The sequence below is a fragment of the Rhinoraja longicauda genome, chromosome 6, assembly GCF_053455715.1.
Source record: "Rhinoraja longicauda isolate Sanriku21f chromosome 6, sRhiLon1.1, whole genome shotgun sequence".
In the NCBI taxonomy this organism is placed as follows: Eukaryota; Metazoa; Chordata; class Chondrichthyes; order Rajiformes; family Arhynchobatidae; genus Rhinoraja; species Rhinoraja longicauda.
The window spans coordinates 14,634,021-14,655,662 of NC_135958.1; the positions used below are offsets into that span (position 1 = coordinate 14,634,021).

Consider the following 21,642-nt stretch of genomic DNA (forward strand, 5'->3'; position numbering starts at 1 on the left):
CCGGTGCAGGAAAACAAACGGACAGTCCTGCAGAGCGGAAGGGAGGTGCGGCCGAACCGTGTCGAGACGTTGGCACCGGTGCAAGCTTGCCCACCGTCTCCCGAAGGCGTTGCAGGGTGGCCGATGGTTGTTCCGCTTGACCCTGTGCCTGACCAGGCATCGTCAGCAGGGCGCCGTACACCAATTCAGCTGAGGAGGTGGCCAAGTCCTCTTTGGGTGCAGTGCGGACACCCAGTAAAACCCAAGACAACGCGTCGACCCAGTCCGTGTCAACAAGCCGGGCCTTCAGGGTAGCCTTGAGCTGGAGGTGGAAGCGCTCCACCAGGCCGTTCGCCTGCGGATGGTACGCCGTGGTGCGGTGCAGGTTAACCCCCAGCAGGTGAGCCATGGCCGACCACAGGTGAACTGAGGCCCCCGGTCGGACGTAATGTCGAGCGGCACTTCAAATCTGGCAATCCAGTGTGCCGCCAAGGCACGGGCACAAGTAACGGCAGAAGTGTCCGCCAGTGGAACTGCTTCCGGCCATCGCGTGAAACGGTCGACCACGGTCAGGAGGTGGGTGAACCCCCGTGAAGGCGGCAGCGGCCCCACGATGTCCATGTGGATGTGGTCGAACTGCTTCCTGGAGCGGCACCCGCATACGCCGCTGTACTTTGGCAGTTTGGCACGGGATGCAGGTGCGCGCCCAATGCCCCACCTCTTTACGTAACCCGTGCCACACGAAACGGGAAGCCACGAGGGCCTTCGTCGCCCGAATGGAAGGGTGAGCCAGCCCGTGGAGCATCTCGAACAATCTGCGCCGCCAGGCAGCGGGAACGATGGGCCGCGGCTGCCCGGTGGATACGTCACACAGCAGCGTTGCGCCCCCGGTGCTGCAGGGAACGTCCTCCAACCGCAGGCCCGAAATGATACGATACGGTACGATAGGCGGACATCTCATTGTCCGTCAGCTGGGCCGCCGCCAGGGCTGAGTAGTCGATGCCATCGGCTACTTGCAGGACAGCGTGGACCGCGGGTCGAGACAAGGCATCGCCCACTCTGTTCTCTTTGCCCCCGATGAAACGGATGGAGGTAGTATACTCCGAGACGAAAGTCAACTGCCGCTGCTGGCGAGCTGACCATGGGTCGGACACCTTGGCGATCGCAAAGTTGAGGGGCTTGTGGTCAGTGTATGCGGTGAAGGTCTGCCCCTCGAGGAAGTAACGGAAGTGGCGGACTGCGAGGTAAAGGGCAAGGAGCTCACAGTCGAAGGCACTAGTGCCGCTGTGCGTCGCTGAGGTGCATGCTGAAGAAAGCGAGAGGCTTCCAACACCCATCAATCTGCTGTTCTAGCACCGTCCCAACCGCTACATCCGAAGCGTTGACCGTCAGGTTGGTTGGTGCATCCGCCCGTGGGTGCACGAGCATCGTGGCCGTAGCCAGGGCTTCCTTGGCGTGTTGGAACGGCGCCACTGCATCGTCAGTCCATTCGACCTCCTTGCGCTTGCCCGCCATGAGGTGGAACAGCAGGCGCATGATCCGGGCCGCAGACGGCACAAATCGGTGGTAAAAGGCCACCATCCCAACAAACTCCTGGTGGTCCCTCACGGTGGTCGGGCCTGGAAACTGGCGCACCGCATCTACCTTGTCCGGGAGCGGCAGTGCCCCGTTCGGAGTCACGTGATGGCCCAGGAAATTGATGGATGTCACCCTGAAACGGCATTTGGCTATGTTGATGGCCAACCTATGATTGCTGAGGCGCTGGCATAGCTGACAGAGATGGGTAGCATGCTCCTGTCTCGAGAGGCTTGCCACCAAGATGTCATCGAGGTAAACAAAAACAAAGTCCAGGCCACGGCACACGCAGTCCATAAGCCGCTGAAAGGCTTGCGCCGCATTCTTTAGTCTGAACGGCATACGAAGGAATTCAAACAGGCCAAATGGCGTCACGATGGCCGTCTTGGGGACGTCGTCTGGGTGGACGGGAATTTGATTGTAGCCACGCACCAGATCGACCTTGGAAAACACCCTGGCCCCAGCCAGGTGCGCGTTAAAGTCCTGAATGTGGGGGACTGGGTATCTGTCAGCGATGGTGACATCGTGAAGCCGACAATAGTCTCCTCAAGGGCGCCAGCCACTGTCTGCCTTGGGGACCATATGCAGCGGGGACGCCCACGGGCTGTCTAAGCGGCGCACAATACCCAGCGATTCCATAAGGCAGAACTCCTCCCGAGCGAGACGGAGCTTGTCCGATGGTAGATGCCGCGCCCGGGCCGTGCAGCGGCGGGCCAGTGGTGGAAATGTGATGCTCCACCCCGTGCTTCGGGCCAGAGGAGCGGAACTGGGGATCGAGGATTTCGGGGAAGTCGGCCAGAATGCGCGGAACGTAGTGTCCACGGACGACAGGGGCCCATGGGGCAGCACAACCGGGTCGCCCATGCGGAGGGAAACGGGCTGCAAAGTGACGGAGTGTACCAAACGCTGCTGCTTGACATCCACGAGCAAGGGATGTGCATGCAGAAAGTCCGCGCCCAGCAACGGCTGGGACACATCCGCAATGACGAATGGCCTGGGGAAGCGGCCATCGCCAAAGTTGAGGGAGAGCGTGCGCACCCCATACGAGCGGATTGGAGTCCCGTTTGCCGTGGTGAGGGGGGGCGCGTTTACCATAGCAGATGTTATCACTTGAAGGGGGAAGAACGCTCACCTCAGCCCCTGTGTCCACAAGGAAACGAGCCCCGGTGCGGCGATCCCACGCAAAAACGCAATGTATCTGGCCGGCTGCCGAAGCAATCACTGACGGCTGGCCCCTGCGTTTCCTGGGAACGAGCAGGGCTGCCAGCATTGATGGGCTGAAGGTCCCCAGCGGCGGTGAAAGTAGCACCAGCCCCCTCTGCTGGCATCTTTGGAAACGGGTGGCTGTGCGGGCTGATCCGACCATCAGCAACCTCTTGTGGCGTGCGGAGGAGCGGACAGCAGGCTGCGTGGGAAAGACGCGCTGGCGGCCGGGTGTGCCATGGCAGCCGGATCCCGCCGCGAAGGACACCTAGGAGCGGTGGAGACGCAGTCGACACCGACCTGCGGATCGTCGTCGGTCATCGGAGGAACGTTGAGCACATCCAGGGCCAGCTGGCGGGCCATCCATAGTTCATCGGCGCGCTCGCCCACCGCCTGCATGTCGGTAAACAGGTCGTTGTTGAGCTGCTGGCGGAGATCCGACGTCAGCTGCTGCAGGTAAGCATGTTTAAATAAAAAACAGGCCTCGTGGTCGCCCATCAGGGCCAGCATATCGCCCAGCAGTACCGACGGGCGACGGTCACCCAGGCCAGTCATGCGTAGGATTTGGGTCGCCCGCTCGGCCTCGCCGAGGCTGAACTTCCGCAGGAGAAGCCTTGAGGCCCTCATACTTATTAGCCGCCGGTGGGGCACAGAGGAAAGGTCTCACAGCTAAAGGTGCAGCAGATACCCACCATCCTATCTCTGCTAATGAACTACCTATTGAATGGAGGAGTGGGGGTGCAGGGAGTGAAGTATTGTTGGTACTTGATGGGAATTTACATGGCTGGTCAAGACTGGTTCAATAAGACTAACAATGGTTGTCTCTGGAAGTATCTACCAGACTAGATCTGTGACGGTTATTTTGAACAGCAGAAATATGGAGGGATTCATCCTTGCTAATCTAATTCTTGCATGTACATCCACTTCATCTATCCTTCATGATATTTAAGAGATAGATCGTTGTTCAGTCCTTGTGCTGGCAAGGAATGATCTTCTTACCGAGGATGGCCTAAATTGCCAAGATTCCCTCCCTACCTGACCCTTTCCAATAACTGGCTCTCACAAAAATATTTGTTTATTAGAATGGGAGAGACAATAGCTGCTAATGTTTAGTCAAGAAAGACAATACTTGTGGCACCAGACTGCAACTTGTTTTGCTTGTTTTTTTTCTGCAGTCACAGTGAAACTGATGATGTCCAGTATCATTGCTGTGTATAACTTTGGCAATTTAGACATGTAAAGCAAAATATCGAAATCTAGCAGTTCACAGTTTGCTCAAAAAGTTGCACTTTGGCAATTTTGGGTAGATGCAGTTAACAAAAAATAATATTGCTCACCTATGTAGCACTGAAATCATTTATGTGGAGTCCAATACCCTCAATATTTAAAAATCCTGTGATATTTTGGCTTCTATGTTGTCATCTGTCTTTAATTTCTGTTATAATTTTTAGGCTAACTTTATTTAATTATTACTTATGAACTTTGTTTCCTAGCTTGCCATCTGCGAGAATTCTCCCTCTTCCTCCCCCCCCCCCACCTTGTTTAGATTGCTTAATGACTTCACTATGTCTACCTTTGCAACAAACATTTGATTCCATGTTTATTTGGAAAAGGAACTATCTGAGCCACTGAGCTTGCTTGATCTTTGTTGTCAATACTTTCCCCCGCTGAGTTTTATGTTTATTTTGCAACTGGCTACAAAACCTGGCTGCATTCAGTCCATCTGGACTATGCTTACTGTGCCCTGTAAAAATCATGGCATTGGGCACAGACGTAGAAATAATCCTATTTGTATATTTGATCTGAAGGTTTGTGATTTGAATGGACCATAGTAATTGAAACAAATCAAAAGAGGAAAAACTGCCCTTTCAAGATGAAAACAATTTTGTATGCCATGTCAGAGCAATAAACTTTAATTCCATTTCACGTGGCATACTAAAAATGTTTGTCTTCAAAAGGCACAGATTTCCTGTGGGGAGTAACTTGGGCTCTCTTGCCTCTTGACTCCTGAAAGACTTTCCACCATGTGCTAGGCACAAGGGCAATGGTTTTGTATTTGATTAGTATCCAAACGACTACACAATTCATTTAGTGAAATTAGTTTGAATCCCAACTGAAGCATTTTAATTTGGTTAATTAAGTTCACCATTAGTAAAAAAGTTAATTACGGTGACTTTGAAATTGCTAGATTGTAAGAATCCATCACAAAAGGCAATCTACCATTCTGACATGGTTTAGCCTTTCAGTGGCCTTAAAAATTAAGTGACCTACCTGTGCGGCTGAAACTTATGCTATCTCCCCCATACTTCCTTGAACTGAGTAAATATAACCCTTGTAGATAAGAAGGAAGTTTTACTTTGTAGGTGTTGCATCTCCTGCATTCATGGGTGAAAGTGTCTCGGGGATTGGAAAGATGTGACTGGTGAAGGGATCATATTGAAGGTGATGAAAATGTTGGATGTGAGGCTGGTGGATTGAAAGGTGAAAACCAGGGGAACTCTATCATTGTTCTCTCTGGGTGGAGGAGGAGTGAGAACAAAATTGCATGACACTGAGGAAACACATGGCAGCAGAGGGAATCATCTTTACTGAAGAAAGAGGACATTTTGGGGTCCAGTACATGTAATTTCTTGTCGACATGATTATTCAGGAGTTTGATAGCAGTGGGGAAGGAGCTGTTCTTCCGGATGTCTGAGCTTTCAAACTTTTGTATTTTCTCAGGCAGAAGTGAGAAAAAGCATTGGCCAGGGTGTGGTTATCCTTGACAATTCATCCAGCCTTCCTGATGCAAAACACTAAAGATGGATGGGATGGAAGGGAATGATGAGCCTGCGGCAGACTGGGCGCAGCAGATTCAGGCAGTCATGATCAGAGCAGTTGCCATAAGCAGGAGCAGATGCATCCCATCAAAATAGTTCTGTCGCACATTTGTGAGAGAGCTTTGTTGACATTTCAATCTTCTCACCTAAGAAAGTAAATATGCTGATGTGCTTTCTTGATTACTGCATCATTGATTACTGCATCATTGTGAATGAACCAGGTTGGGTTGCTCGTGAAATGGATGTCATATCATATCATATCATATACATACAGCCGGAAACAGGCCTTTTCGGCCCTCCAAGTCCGTGCCGCCCAGTGATCCCCGTACATTAACACTATCCTACACCCACTAGGGACAATTTTATTTTTTTTACATTTACCCAGCCAATTAACCTACATACCTGTACGTCTTTGGAGTGTGGGAGGAAACCGAAGATCTCGGAGTAAACCCACGCAGGTCACGGGGAGAACGTACAAACTCCTTACAGTGCAGCACCCGTAGTCAGGATCGAACCTGAGTCTCCAGCGCTGCATTCGCTGTAAAGCAGCAACTCTACCGCTGCGCTACCGTGCCGTACAGGGACTTGAAGCTGTCAACTGACTGCAAAAGCTCCTTTGAGGACAGGGTTGTGTTCACCTCTTTGCTTCCTTCGATCAGCAACTAATTCTTTCATCTTGCTGATGTTAGGGCAGGTTATTGTCCTGACACCATGACACAAGGTTCCTGATCTCTTTCCTGTACTTCATCTCATTGTTGTTGTAGTTCTGGCCGATAACATCGGCAAACTTGAAGATCGAGTTGGTGTTGTACGGCCATATATTAATGGGTGTTCGGGAAATAGAATAAAGGAATGAGCACTCAACTTGGGGTATTTTGGTGTTGGGAGTCAGGGTGGAGGAAATGTTATGACCAATTCTAACTGAGGTCTGCTGGGTCAAGGCGCCCAGAACCCATTGGCAATGGAAGATCCAAGCTGAAGGTTTAGACATTTACGGATGAGCTTACTCAGTATTATGGTATTGAAGGCTGAGTTGTCGTCAATGAATAGCATCCTCACATAGGTGCTCTGGTTGTCAAAGTAATCCAGGGTGAAAGTGGTGCTTGAGAGATGTTATCCTAATGACCCAAATTCCCATTACATTGTAAGAAAATATTGTGTGAATTAATCTTACCTCTCCTTTTGGAACTCACTTTTTTTCCTGGGCAGCTGAGTTGCCATGGGATAACTACTGTTGATAAGTAATTGTTCTTTGATAGACAAAAGAAATGGATGGTATTTCTACCCTTCTCCCTTCTGTTCCCTTTTACCCACCTTCTCTTTTTAGTTCTACATTTTACTGCCCACTTTCCTTTCTTAAATACCACCCTTTTGTCTACTCCACCTTCAACCTTGGATACTATCTCCATCTTGGTCTCCCCCATTTGACTCATTTGCCAATCAACATCTCCTCCCTCCCTCAATCCACCTATCACTTGCCAACTCTTGCCACCCACCCCTTTCCCTCACATTTCTAGCAGCTGCCTCTCTTTTACTCCATCCTTCTCAGTAAGGGTCCTGATCCAAAACCTCGTCTGCCCATTTCCCTCCACAGATCCTGCCTCACCCACCGAGTTCCTCCAGCACTTTTTAATTTTTATTTTTTGCTCAAGATTCCAGCATCGGCAGTCACATTTGTATCCTTTCAGTACTGTGGTGATTATATTGTACAAGACATGATTTTCCATGGAAAGCAGATTGTTGATAGTGAATTCAAGTTGATTTTCTCTCATTGTGGCTTGTGGTAGATGGTCAGACTAGAAGTTATTCTGTGGAGCTTTTCCATTAATACCAGTGAAATGTATTTCTGGGGGAGAGTATATCACGCTGAGACTTCCATATAGTGAGCTTTGTATTGATAAACCACACTTCTGTTAGATTGAGTTGCACACAAATCAAAGTCGGAATTTTCCGCGGATTTCCGCTTTTTAAAATCAATTTTCTGCACTTTTTGCATGATTTCCACGTTTTTCACTTTGTCAAAATCACGTTTACCAACTGAGAAATCGGATCGGAAAAAAAGGAAAAAAACGATGTATAGACTTGTAATGAACACTAGGGTTCTGCTAGAGGTCGCTAGGGGTTCCGCGAGAAATTCCCTGCGCCCTAGAAGTCTCCCAGAAAATGTGGCACCTTGGCTGGGCAAGGCAGCCAATCTCGACCTCATCAGGACTTCCACGGCCGATCGGTGGGTTGAATTTGCAACCTGCGGCCGAGGCTCTGGATCTCCAGCCCAGCTAGAGCCAGCAAAGCTTCCTTGGCCGGCTGGATATACTAGCAAAGCTCTGGAACCAAGAGTGCTAGAAAATCAGCGATGGAACTGTAATGAGTAAATATTAAATTTAAGTGCAAGATTATATAACTAAATTAATTAAGACGGGGTTAAAATATAAAACACAGCAGAAAAGTCAATTACCACCTTTTTGGGCTGATTATCAATTAATGTGGGAATTTACTTCAAAATGTTATTGGTATACAGTGACATATTCACATTATTTTGTAATGTCTGTTTTTACTTTGAAATGCACTAAAAGAGGCTTGAAACTAGTAATTTGTGTGTACACTTTCCAATTTTTTGCCCCCCGCTGTACGCTTCGCACAAGCGCTCGGCTCGTTTCCTCTTTTTTTTACCTCCCTCGCATGCCTGATAACTGCAGATGCTGGTTTAAATCGAAGGTAGACACAAAATGCTGGAGTAACTCAGCGGGTCAGGCAGCATCTATGGAGAGAAGGAATGGATGACATTTCGGGTCGAGACTGAAGAAGGGTCTCGACCCGAAACATCACCCATTCCTTCTCTCCAGAGATGCTGCCTGACCCGCTGAGTTACTCCAGCATTTTGTGTCTACCTTAGGTAAGAAGGTGTAAGAAAATAACTGCAGATGCTGGTACAAATCGAAGGTATTTATTCACAAAATGCTGGAGTAACTCAGCAGGTCAGGCAGCATCTCAGGAGAGAAGGAATGGGTGACGTTTTGGGTCGAGACCCTTCGGTGATCTTTATATTACAATTTGACTGAAGCAGGCACTCTTCTTTAAAGCTCCACTAGCTCTGTAACTGTTATTATACACAGAGCATGGTGCAGCTCCCATTGCATACATTATCAACCTTGGGGATTATTATGATTGGTGATTAAAATGAGATAGGTTTAAAAGTGTGATGCTGATATATATTTTTTGATAATGTTTTTCATTAATGGGTCCTGAAAAAGTTCCTATGGCTGAAAGAAATAAAACCGGTTAATGGGCCCTAAAGATTAAATTTTCTGACAGTAGTTTGAATAGTATGTTTGTGCAGCTTCTACAGATCAAAGGCAGGTGCATTTCTTTGTCCAGCTGCAGAACTTGTTCACAAAGTTGCATCAATCAATTTTTGAAGCAAAATTACAGCAAGGAAGAATGTGAAAGTCTGCTAATGCTGGAACAGCTGAGTGGAAAAACTTAAAACTGCATGACAAAGTGTGGAAACCACTTGCATTTTGTCTAAAAGATCAAAAATCATTTTGTTGGTGTGGCCAGATATATTCTTGAGTTGGAGAACTGTGCTGAAAATGCTTATTGAATGCTACAAAGGAGGAACATAAGAAACCAATATGAAAATTTTAAATACCGGCAGATGCTGAAAATCTAAGGATGCTGGAAATACTCAGTCAGGTCACGACTGGGAAGAGAAACCGTAAATGTTTCCGATCGAAAACCCTTTCTAGTTCTGATTAAGATCCAACTTGATCTACTGACAAAGATGCAGCCTGATCTCCTGTGCATTTTCAGCATTTTCTCATTTTATTTAAGAGAAATATGTGTTACCTGCAGAGATTGATAGCTCTCCAAAAAAACCACAGATGTCCTGTTTGCAGAATGTTAGTTCAAAGATTGGGTTGAGTAATTCCAGCAAAATGTAACTTTCAAAGAAGGCCTACCTCCCCAGACACATGTGTAAATAATTACTTGACCAAGAATGTTGAAATTCATATATTGAATAGTCATTCCAAATACTTACTGCAAAGGTTAGTAGACAAGATACCTGCTTAAACTGTAAAGTTGAAAATCATTTGGGGCTTTTGAGCATTTGCAGAATATTGAGAAAGTGTTGGAGAACTCATAAAGCTAAAACTGCAGTTGTTGGAAATGTGAAATTAAAAAGGCGATTGTTGGAAATGCTCAGTAGGTCAAGCAGCAGACCCATCATTTGACTAACTACTTGGTTAAACATAGAGCATGGTACAGTTTTACTCAAGGCAGAGCTTGTAATGCATCATTGTTTTTACACAGAAGGACCTTTACTGTTTAACTTTTGAAAGTAGAAATGTAGTAAATAGAGCAGAAGGCACTGATTTAAGGAAAACAATTTTGAATTCTTTAAAGTATTGGTCATGACAATAATCACAGCAAGAAAGCAAACGGGACACTTAAGAGACGCTGAGGTAATGTATAATGATGAACCTATTTCTGACTAACATAAACCTCAGTGCTATTGAAGAGGCACAGAGGTGCTGAGCCAATAGACAATAGGTGCAGGAGTAGGCCATTCGGCCCTTCGAGCCAGCACCGCCATTCAATGTGATCATGGCTGATCATTCTCAATCAGTACCCCGTTCCTGCTTTCTCCCCATACCCCCTGACTCCGCTATCCTTAAGAGCTCTATCTAGCTCTCTCTTGAATGTATTCAGAGAATTGGCCTCCACTGCCCCCTGAGGCAGAGAATTCCACAGATTCACATTTACTCCTATACTCAACTCCTCTTGTTATGAAGGCCAACATTCCATTGGCTTTCTTCACTGCCTGTTGTACCTGCATGCTTCCTTTCAGTGACTGATGCACTAAGACACCCAGATCACGTTGTACATCCCCTTTTCCTAACTTGACACCATTCAAATAATAATCTGCCTTCCTATTCTTACCACCAAAGTGGATAACCTCACACTTATCTACATTAAACTGCATCTGCCATGCATCCGCCCACTCACACAACCTGTCCAAGTCACCCTGCAACCTCATAGCATCTTCCTCACAGTTCACACTGCCACCTAGCTTTATATCATTGGCAAATTTGCTAATGGTACTTTTAATCCCTTCATCCAAGTCATTGATGTATATTGTAAATAGCTGCGGTCCCAACACCGAGCCTTGCGGTACCCCACTAGTCACTGCCTGGCATTCTGAAAGGGACCCATTTATCCCCACTCTTTGCTTTCTGTCTGTCAACCAACTTTCTATCCATGTCAGTATCCTACCTCCAATACCATGTGCTCTAATTTTGCCCACCAATCTCCTATGTGGGACCTTGTCGAAGGCTTTCTGAAAGTCGAGGTACACCACATCCACCGGCTCTCTCCTGTCAATTTTCCTAGTTACATCCTCAAAAAATTCCAGTAGATTAGTCAAGCACGATTTCCCCTTCGTAAATCCATGCTGACTCGGAACGATCCTGTTACTGCGATCCAATTGTTACTGCAATCCAAATGCTCCGCAATTACAGTTCAAAGATTGCAAGTTCTTCAGTGTCCTTAGTGTCATAAATGAACAGAGTATCAGAATGAGTACACCGTTGTGATCATGTCGATCCTTCAGAAAACCCTCCAAGGGCAAAACCTAGGAAAGTATCCGGCTCTAACTGTGTTTGTGGCCGTGTACACAAAACCTGTGCAGACTAACAGGCTAGCGATTTCGGACATTTTTAACGTTTTAGTACAACGATCCAAGGTCCCCATCTACATTAAAGGGGCATCTATAATACCGGCAGCCACGAAGAGCAAGGTGACTTGCCTTGATGACTATCAACCAGTGGCACTGACATCCATGCCTGGTCCATTGCAGGTATAAACTTCCCTGCCATTCTAAGGAATCTGCAGGAAACATTGCCTCAAAAAGGCAGCTAATATTATCAAAGGCCCATATCACCCTGGCCATGCTCTGTCCTCGCCATCGCCAGCAGGGGAAAAAAGTACAGAATTCTGAGAACGTTACCTCCAGCTTCTTCCCATCAACAAACAGCTTCTTGAACCTTCCAAGGCACTAAACCGCAACAGAAATTGTAGGAATGAATGTGGATAAGGATATTGAGTGGCTGTGTATTGAACAAGGTTGTAAATTATTTTGTCTGTTAGGAAGGTTTTTAGGAAGGAATGTTGCCAATTTGACATGGTACGAAGTATTTCAGTTATTGCATTTCAAAATAGTTCAAAGAATTAATTGAAGTGCTATGTGAAAGAAAATATTTTCATTTTTAGTTCTTGATCTTTGCAGTTTTTATTTTTTAATTCTTTAAATTTTTTGCATTTGCTTTTATTTTTCTGAATAAGTTCCATATGTGCCAAAGATTCTGAGTACTAATGACCAAATTGCAATCACTCCGACCCATTTTGTTCTATGTAAACATAGCAAAATGTGGGACTTGGAGTAAATGAACAAAGTCAGTGGAGAATATTGATCAGATGAATCACCAGCAATGTTGTGACTAGTCTTAATTTTAGTTAATTTCCTGTCTGGCTCAACCAGATTCAATGTTTTTGTTGCTTATTTGCTTTCCTGGTCGGTGAGTCAAAATGTCTTTCGACTGAAGTCTTCAAGTAGGTTATAGACATGTAGACATGTAGTTCTAATCAAGCTTTCCAATGATGGTTTGCCACATAGATTGCTGGGTAACTGTTGACCACGGAGAAAGGAGTAGCGCATGTCTATAGTATCGAAGAACAATATATTACTAAATCCCCTTCCATGCTGTGGAATTATATCCTTGCTTTCTGTTGTAAGGTGAAAAGATTGAGGTGATTTATGTATATCTCCCAACCAAGTTATCAAAGGAAGAGTCAGTGTATGTTTTCTTTGACTGTTATTGGCAAGCTCTAAGTGGTAGGATCGCAGATGTCATGTATGACGCCCAATAAGTAAATCAAACACAGTAAAATAATAGAAAACCATGTAATTATCCAGATGATATGAGTTAGAACCATTGTACCAATTGATACTTCTACTGTAGGACAGGGCTTTGGAAGAAAAAATAATCAGCTGTATCACCAAGCGGATCTGAACAGAATATAAATCTGTCCTAAGTCTAATGATTTGCCTTGTTCTGCTCTATCAGCCACCTTTCCCTGAGCAAGCTGCCAATGTGGCAGATCCTGGGATCAAGAAGCATTCCATTCTAACCCCCTCCCCCTCACCTCATTTTCCCCAATGGTAAAGGAGTCTACAATAGCAATGAAGTAGGAAACATTTTGAATTGAAAGATAATCTAAAGCTCGTCCTACATGCAGAGCTGGAGAATTGGGTATAATCGGAGGCAAAAGTTCACCAAAACACTGGAGTTGGAACCAATTTAGTTTGTCAGTTTAGTGACCATCCATAAATAAAAAACCTGCCTATTCCCCCCCCCATTTAGGATTTTTTCTATTCTCCTCTTGGACAGTTCCTTTGAATAAAGAATGACTTCTCCTCTGGAATGATGATTTCTGAGGTGGGTAATGTGAAGACTGTAGGCTCTTCCATGGTGGTAACTGTTAAGTGTTTAATTATTCTATGCACCAATGTAAAAAGCATTGAGCTTGTCCAGTGGTGATGCCTCGCTGTCGCTTGAGCTGCAACTTCGTTTCACCTTGCAGGAAGTCATGGAGTGCAAGTCCTGCCACAGCTGCCAATTGATCGTGTGATCCTGCAGTATAGATCAAAAGTGTGTCTTTGTAGGCTCGAGCACAGGAAAATAGACAGAGTAAGCCACCAGGCCTTCAAGAATGCCTAGCCATTCAATATGATCATGGCTGATAAATGCTGGCCGCTCCTCAGGCCAGAGATTTTTTTAAAGGTACATTGACGAATGAGAAGATTTTCTATTGACCTTGATTTTAAATTACTTGCCCCATATCTTGAAACTACGTCCCTTGGTTCATAACTCTCTCATAGACGGGACAACCATAGGGCACCCATCAGTCCGTGAATAAAAACCTTCGATTTGTACCAGCATCTGCAGTTATTTTCTTATACACCCATAGGGCAGATGAGTGGGTAATGTGCTCCTTCACCACTTACGCTGGGCTTCTAAGTGCTCCTAATCATGGCTTGAAGTTCCCATATCATCGAAATGTTCCATCCACTTAGAGAGGTTATAAGCCATTAATTCCCAGAAGTTTCACTGTTTATGGATAGTAGTTGACAAATTCTGTTTTTGCAGCCTTGAGACTTACTTCTTAGGCCCCCTCGGTCATGGCTGATCATGCTCTGCTGTTTTGGTGGGCAGCCGATCTTTGGGAGAGCCTTGAATAGGCCATCTCTGCTGACGAAGTCGAACGCTTTGGTGAGGTCAATGAAAGCAATATACAGGGGCATCCGCTGTTCTCTGCACTTCTCCTGGAGCTGGCGAAGGGAGAAGACCATGTCTACTGTTGACCTTCTAGCTCGGAAACCGCACTGTGACTCTGGGTAGACACGTTCTGCCAGCTTCTGCAGGTGGATCAAGATGACCTGAGCAAAGACTTTGCCGACGATGCTGAGGAGGGAGATGCCTCTGTAGTTGTTGCTGTCGCTTCTTTCGCCCTTGTTCTTGTAGAGGGTAATGATCGTGGCATCCCTCTTGTCCTGTGGTACAGCTCCTTCTTGCCAGCACTGGCAGAGGACTTCATGCAAAAGAAGCAGTAGGGTAGTCTTGCAGTGCTTGATCAGGTCAGGGGTTGACAAATTCTGTTTGTAGTTGACAAATTCTGTTTTTGCAGCCTTGAGACTTAACACCAGAGCTAATACACCATATCTCAACATCTTTGCCTACACAGATGCTGCTTGGCCCACTGTGTTCTTCCTGCAGCCTACTTTTTGCTTCAGATTCCAGCATCTCGTCTTTTTTGCATCTTCACAATGCCATCTCTGATTTAAAACACACTCAAAGTGGTGTGTGCATGATATTCTGGCATACTTTTTTCCTACTTCTAATTGTACAGGATACAAGATCTTAATGATTAAGAACCTTATGATAATGTGGATGATTCAGGAGCATGTGGGAGCACTGTAAGATGTAGTGAAGATAGCTGTGGTCTGTTGGTGGATGAATGGACAGATTCATGTGACTGAGAATGAATGAATGAGTCAGAGCTCTGTCTCTATAGGAATGCAGCTCTCTGAAAGATTCCATTGGAGCTGAAAAACTTGGGGGAGGGCAGACTGCTTGTCTAGGGTCTCGGCCATTTCCTGTTGGTGTGGATTTGCTGGACGATGTTGTTACCGCACTGATTCATGATCTCCAATTACAGAAGTTGTGCGTGGGCAAGATTAGGACTGCTGCTGTTCCATCTAAAATGGAAATAGAATTAACATAGGAAAAAGGAAACTTCTCAACTGTAGGAGTAGGGAAAAGAATTAGGATGTGGTCAAGCTGGAATGCATGGTTGATCAGATGCTCTGGGTCATTATAAACTGCATGCAGCCAAATCTTGTAAAATATAATTGAAGGAACACATATTGTGAAACTGAGCATATGTGACAGCTCAATGTTAATTATTTGCATTGTTATATTTGGTGTACATGAAGAATCAAATCCACCATTGAGAACTAATAGAGTTCACCTGTTGAAAAGTGTTCATTTCCTTCTGCATTTAAACTTTTGTTTTTTATGTTACTGAAAAGTACACTAGTTGGCTTGTATCTTTTTATTGGTGCCGAGCAAGTTTAACTTAAGATTACATCATTACTGTTTCATTATGCAAGCAATATGAAATCATTCGATTAGCTCTGTTTTTGAATTAACCAATTTCCCTTGAACTCAGAGCTACATCAATGGATATTTTTGTCAGTGTTTGCACTTGACATTAGTCAAGGTAGAGCTCTATTTCCTTCATACTGATGAAATTAACCAGTGAAAAGTTAGTTGTTCTCATTATTAGATTCTTGTAAAACTACAATTGATAGATCAACAAACTTGCATATCATAAATGTATTGCTCTTCTGCCTCGCCTTTAACGTTCTACATTTCTGGTATGCTGTCGGCAGCATGTTTTAATGAGCTTGGTTCCAAAATTAAATGTTTAATAAATCTGAGCCACAGATATGGCCATTTTTGTCTGGATTTCCTGGGGTTCAAGACGGAAGAAAAAAAAATTGCTTTTTGAGCATTGCTTGTAGACCAGGAGGTACAGAGGGGCTCCCTTGTGCTCCCTTCTCCCCAAACCCCCAACTGTTTTGAGTTAACTCTTTATTCCCTTCGTACGATGTTATCCTTGAGCTTTTCCTCCCAACTACTTGCTCTATCTGGAGTCTACCAGCATGCGTTCAGCACAAATACTGTTCACTGAAGGCCTCCTTCCTGGGCTGTACTGTTTTATGTTTACACAGGTTTTACCAAATAGCCATCAACCAGCCTATTTTTCTGCTGGCTGGGAAACAGGAAAAAATTTAAACTACTCCTGCAGTTAAAATCTGCAGGACTTCCAGATTTCATGAGTGCTACAACCCACATTCTCAAGCCCCCTTCCACATCCTTTGTGTAATGATGACTCCTGTAAATTCTGTCATAAGAGTATGTAAAGAATCTTAAGTGATGAAAGGCAGAGCTCTGGTGGATTTTCTTTTGGAGTTGAGAGGTGTTGGACTAAGACTCTTAAGGAAGTGTGTGGTTAACAATTTGTTACACTGACTGATATTTTCTCTTACTAGTTGGGTATGGTTCTTTAAGGTAAAGGAAATTGTAGTAATGTGGCTAATAAGGGTTTGTGGATGTGAAGGATCTTTGATATGCATTAGAAGGGTTGGCGTAGGTAATTAAATGAGTATTATTTTTTCCTTGTTTATATACATTAAAGCATGCATAAACTTTATATCCAATAATGTCTTTCCACCTCCATAAAGGGAATTGCAGTAACATTGTTTAATTGATTCACTTGAGCCTCTGGTATATTTTCTATTTAGAAATGAAAATCTTGCCAGTACATCCCATCTGGGCCTGCAGCTTTTTAAGAGATTTATAACTGTTTTTCAGGCAAATTTTTAATTAATTTTCTTCGACGTTGGGATGTTACACTAATTTATTGCCATAACTCTAGAACAAAAGCAATTCCATATAGAGATTACAAAATTAAATGGTGGAAATACTCAGCAGATCAGCCAGTATATGTGGAGATGGATTTGTAGAGAAAGATTTTAGTTTGAAGTCAAAAATGACAATTTAGGAGTTCATACATATAATTTATTTATGCAGATTCCACCTCTACAAGAACCTTTTGTGGCACTTGCTCTTCTCGGAGTGTGTGTTCAATAAGTTCAATGTGAGCAGGAACATAATCCAAAATGTAAGTGATCAGTATCCTCGCAAACCGACATGGGTTCAAGCCATACCTGTAACATACGGGATACATGGAGAATTCGTATTTTAGTTCGTTGAAATTCAAATTGAACTAATTCCTTACTTGACTACCTGGTGTCTAAGATGGTGCGCTATTCAAACTCACAGCTGAGGCCAATCTGTTTTCATTGCATACAAGTACATTTCCAGCTCTACTTGCTACCAATGACCAGGTAATGCTATCATCTCTAAGCAATAGTTTTATTATTCTAAGGTAGACACAAAATGCTGGAGTAACTCAGCGGGTCAGGCAGCATCTCTGGAGAGAAGGAATGGGTGACGTTTCGGGTCGAGACCCTTCTCCAGACTGAAGAAGGGTCTCGACCCGATACATCACTCATTCCTTCTCTCCTGAGATGCTGCCTGATCCGCTGAGTTACTCCAGCATTTTGTGTCTACCTTCGATTTAAACCAGCATCTGCAGTATTTTTCCTACACGTTTTATTATTCTAGATTTTTTCTTGTGCTGTGAAGGGAGTACTGTCATTCAGCTTTGGTCATGGTAGTCTTAATTTGTACTAATTGCTTCAAATAGTGATCGCTCGCCATTTCGCACAAGATAATCAGTTTGAAATTGTGGTTAATGGGGCACTGTAGAGTACTGAGTTAAAGGAAATTTCTAATGCTGTGCAACCCTTCAAGCCATCACTAGTTAGAGTTGTGACCACAGTTTTTTATTTCCACTTAATTTGCCCTGCCTGACAAGCAAAATGAAATTGGTCAAAACTTTGAGCTGCAACAAGTATTTCTTGTTAGTGCAAACTGTTGTGGACATTTTAAAAAAGCTAAATACTCCTATAATCATTCAGATCTTAAAGAGCATTGAATTGCTGTTATCTTCATTTTTACTCACTTTTCTTTTCATTATCCAAGTTCACACAAGTCTTCTGTTAGTTGTACTTGCAAACCTTTAAAGAGAATCCATATTTCATGAAACATAAGCAGGTTTTTTTTGTAAATCCGTTCTGATTTTTGTTTTGCATCACGTTTAATTATCCAAGAATCAACTTTGTGAACCATTGGATGAAAATTTAATTCAAATTATATCGTTCAGTTATTTTAAATAGTATTGTTTTAAGTGAGCTTGACTGCCTGACATTTATCTGGCTGCTTTCATGTTCATGAGAATGTCCTAAAGCAATTTGCAGCTAATGAACCACATTTTGAAGTGTGGTCTTTATAGCAATGTAGAAACACAGCTATGAATAGCAGCCCGCAGCAATGTGATAATGACCAAATTTGGAAATGTTCACCTCAAACAAATAAAAATACTTGTTTTCCAGTTTGAAGGGAACACCCATCCACGGCTTGAAAATGTAGAATGTGAACATATAAATAAGAAATTTTCAGTCAGTGTGGAACAGACGTTAAACACAAACAGTGGTAGGTTAATGGTCCTTGCAGCATTCAGTAAGGTAACTGATCCTATGCCTTGCCAGCCTATGTGCTTGTCTTATTCCCATATTCCGTGATGTTGAAAAATCCTCAAAAATCTATCTTCTCTTCAAGAGTTCAATGGTACTTTATTGTCCCATACACCTAGGTACAGTGAAATTCTATTTTGCGTACAGTTCACTAAAAATCTTACTACTACAAAGGCACAGTCATACTTTAGAACAAGAGTGCGAGATGGTAGATTGTACTGAGGCAGTATAAATGAGTTGCCACATTTCCGACGCCATCTTGTACCCTTGAAGTTCAGAGTTGGTAAAAATATACTTGAATGTACTCTTTCTGAACATCTCGAATCATTGGGTTAGGGGATTACATTTACAAATCTGTGTTAAAAGACTAATCTTTCTATAAAATAACAATATAACAATCGGGACAAGTGGGTTAATATATTCATGCATGATTCTGGCCTTCTATAATCTGCAGAAGATGCGGAAATGCTCTCTCCAGCCCACGTAGTTGCTACTCACCAAACTAGATTTCTCCTCAACACCTTAATACTTAGCGGCCATTAAGCCAAATGTTCCAAAATGCCAAAGGATTTCATAGTTTCATGTTCAGTAAAATAATATGTGCTCTGAAGTAGGGAATAATTCAAATGCACAGTTGCGCAACAATAGAGTTGCTGCTTTACAGCGCCAGAGACCCGTGTTTGATCATGATTATGGTGCTGTTTGTACAGAGTTTGTACCTTCTCCCTGTGATCGCAATGGTTTTCTCAGGGTGCTCTGGTTTCCTCCCATACTCCAAAGGCGTACAGGTTTGTAGGTTAATTGGCTTTGGTAAGTTGTAAAAAAAATGTCCGTGATGTGTGTAGGTTAATGTGTGGGGTGATTGCTAATCAGCTTGGACTCGTGCCGAAGTGACCTGTTTCCGTACTATTATTCAAGTCTAAAGTCACAGTTTCACTACAGTGTGATGCTATCTTGTACTTGATGAAGAATTCTTTCCAGTTGATTTAATAATGAAATATTATGATATAAACAATCATAATAATCATTTAAATGTTTAAAAAAGCATAAAGAATAGGAACAGGAGCAGGCAATGGGGCCCATTGAGCCTGCTGCTCCATTTAGCAACGTTTTCTAATAAATGCCTAATATCCAGAAATGTATTGATCTGTTTTGAATGAACATTTGCAATTGAGCCTCCATGGCCCTCAATTGAGAATTCCAAAAGTTTTCCACTGTAGTGGGATTGTTTTTTAAAAATCTCAATCTAAATGGCATGCTCCTTGTTCTCCTACATCGGTCCTAGGCTCTGCAGAGTAGGGAAATATTGACAATATAGCTTGATTATCAAGACCTGTTTAAAGGAAATTGAGTTTTGATAAAAGCTCCTCATCTTTCTTTACTGAGAAAGTATTCTTTAATCACCTTGAATGACAAACCCAGCATTCCTGGATCTAGTCTAATGCATCTTTGGGTAAGGAGACAAAAATTATACACAATAGTTGTAAGTGCAATGCCTCCAAATCCTTGTGTAATTAAACTGATACTTTTTTTTATTCCTGTAATCAAATCCTCTTGCAATGAAGGCCATTTGCCCTGCTGACCACATGTTTGCCTTCAGCACACCTATAATATCTGCACACTCTAATCTCTTGTCATTTAACGAAATGTTCTGTTATTTTCACCGAAATAAATTACATAATGTTTTCCATTTTATATTTTGCCAAGTTCTTGTACACCCACTCGGCTTGTGCATATCTCTTTCTTCCCCCCCCCCCCCCGTCTCTCTACATCATCCTCCGTATTTATATTCCAATGTTGTTGAGCACCACCAGAAGATTTGAAAACATGGTATTTGATTTCCTCTGCAATTGTAGTGATGTGGATTGTGAACCACTGTGGCCCAAACATCAATTCCTGTAGTAACCCACTCATCAAAACCTGAGCCTGAGAAGGATATGTCTTTTTCCCCACTCTCAGTACAATAACCGATTCTCAATCTAGGTAAGTGTGTCTCAATCTAGGTAAATCCAAATACACCTCATCCACTGGCTTCTCCTTACCCACTCTGCACATGACTCCACGCGTCCTATTAATTTCAATGTTTTCTGGTACTATATCATTCATTATAGATTCCAGCATTTTTTCTACCACTGGCATCAGGATGATCATTAGGTAGTTTTCACTTTATCTCCGTTCCGAATCAGTAGGGTCATAATTACTACCCTCCAGTCCATAGAAACAATTCTAGAATCTATAGAAGCCTGGAAGATAGCAACCAGGTCATTTGCCGACTGAATAGCATCTTCCAGGCATGCAAATAATTGGGTTATTTTCCTTATTGTCGTTTCTTTTTCTAAATGTCAAATACACTGGAATATTTGGTCCTCAACCTTTGTCACCCGACAGCCATGTTTCAGTGGCAATTAGATCACACCTCTTTGATTCTATTTTTGCCACTAATTCATTGGCCTTGTTGACATTTCCCATTGGAATTGCCAAATCCACAGCAGATCTTTGTACATTTTTGTTTTTTCAAATGTTTTTGGTGCAGACTAGACTAGAATTTTGCCACTAATATGTTTTCATGATATTTTAAATTTACCATTTGATGTCAATGTAATATTTTATTAATTGTCTTATTCTTCATAAAGGTATACCTGAAGGCCCCCATGATACTTAATGGTGTCTGTGTGATCTGGAAAGGCTGGATTGACCTCCAGCGTCTTGATGGCATGGGCTGTCTTGAGTTTGATGAAGATCGTGCACAGGTAAGCACATTAAAATTAGACATGGTGCTTCCAAATTAGATTTTGCAAATCTATTAATTCCGTTAAGCACACGGCTTAATTTATAAAGCTTGTGTTAAGTTTGTTTTTAAAGATGTTCATTTGGCACGGAGAGTGTGGAGAAATCAGTTTATAAACACGTCATGTGACGTGACAACACTCCCTCACAAATGATTGGGACATGCAAATCTAATTCTAAATGCAGTGATTAAAATGGATTTTAATTAAATGGCAGATGTCTTGAATTAGTTATTCTTTCGGTGTTGTCAAATGAAGTTTGGTCTAAAGGGCTAAATAATCTTGAATTCTAAAGGACTTTTGTCTTGAGGTTATTGGTATGACATTTAAGTATCTAAATTATCAAAGATGATACAACTCCTGATTACATGACCTATTTTATGGTCTAATTAATCTTGTTGAGGACTTGTTGAGTTTGCTGCAAAGGGTGAAAAGAAAATCCTGAGGGGTCTTGGCAGGATGGATATGGAGATTATGTTTTCTCTTGTGGAAGAAT

The 21,642-nt window shown here is 43.4% G+C and overlaps 1 protein-coding gene across 4 annotated transcripts in view; it reads left to right on the forward strand.

Annotated features, from left to right (window-relative positions):
- The window catches only part of cbfb (core-binding factor subunit beta), a 59,911-nt gene that overhangs the window by 19,523 nt on the left and 18,746 nt on the right, over positions 1-21,642 (forward strand). For all 4 annotated transcript variants that reach the window (XM_078400511.1, XM_078400510.1, XM_078400512.1 and 1 more), the window contains one exon: positions 20,994-21,110. In XM_078400511.1, coding sequence (XP_078256637.1) covers positions 20,994-21,110 — 117 coding nt within the window. The remainder of the gene's footprint in view (positions 1-20,993; positions 21,111-21,642) is intronic.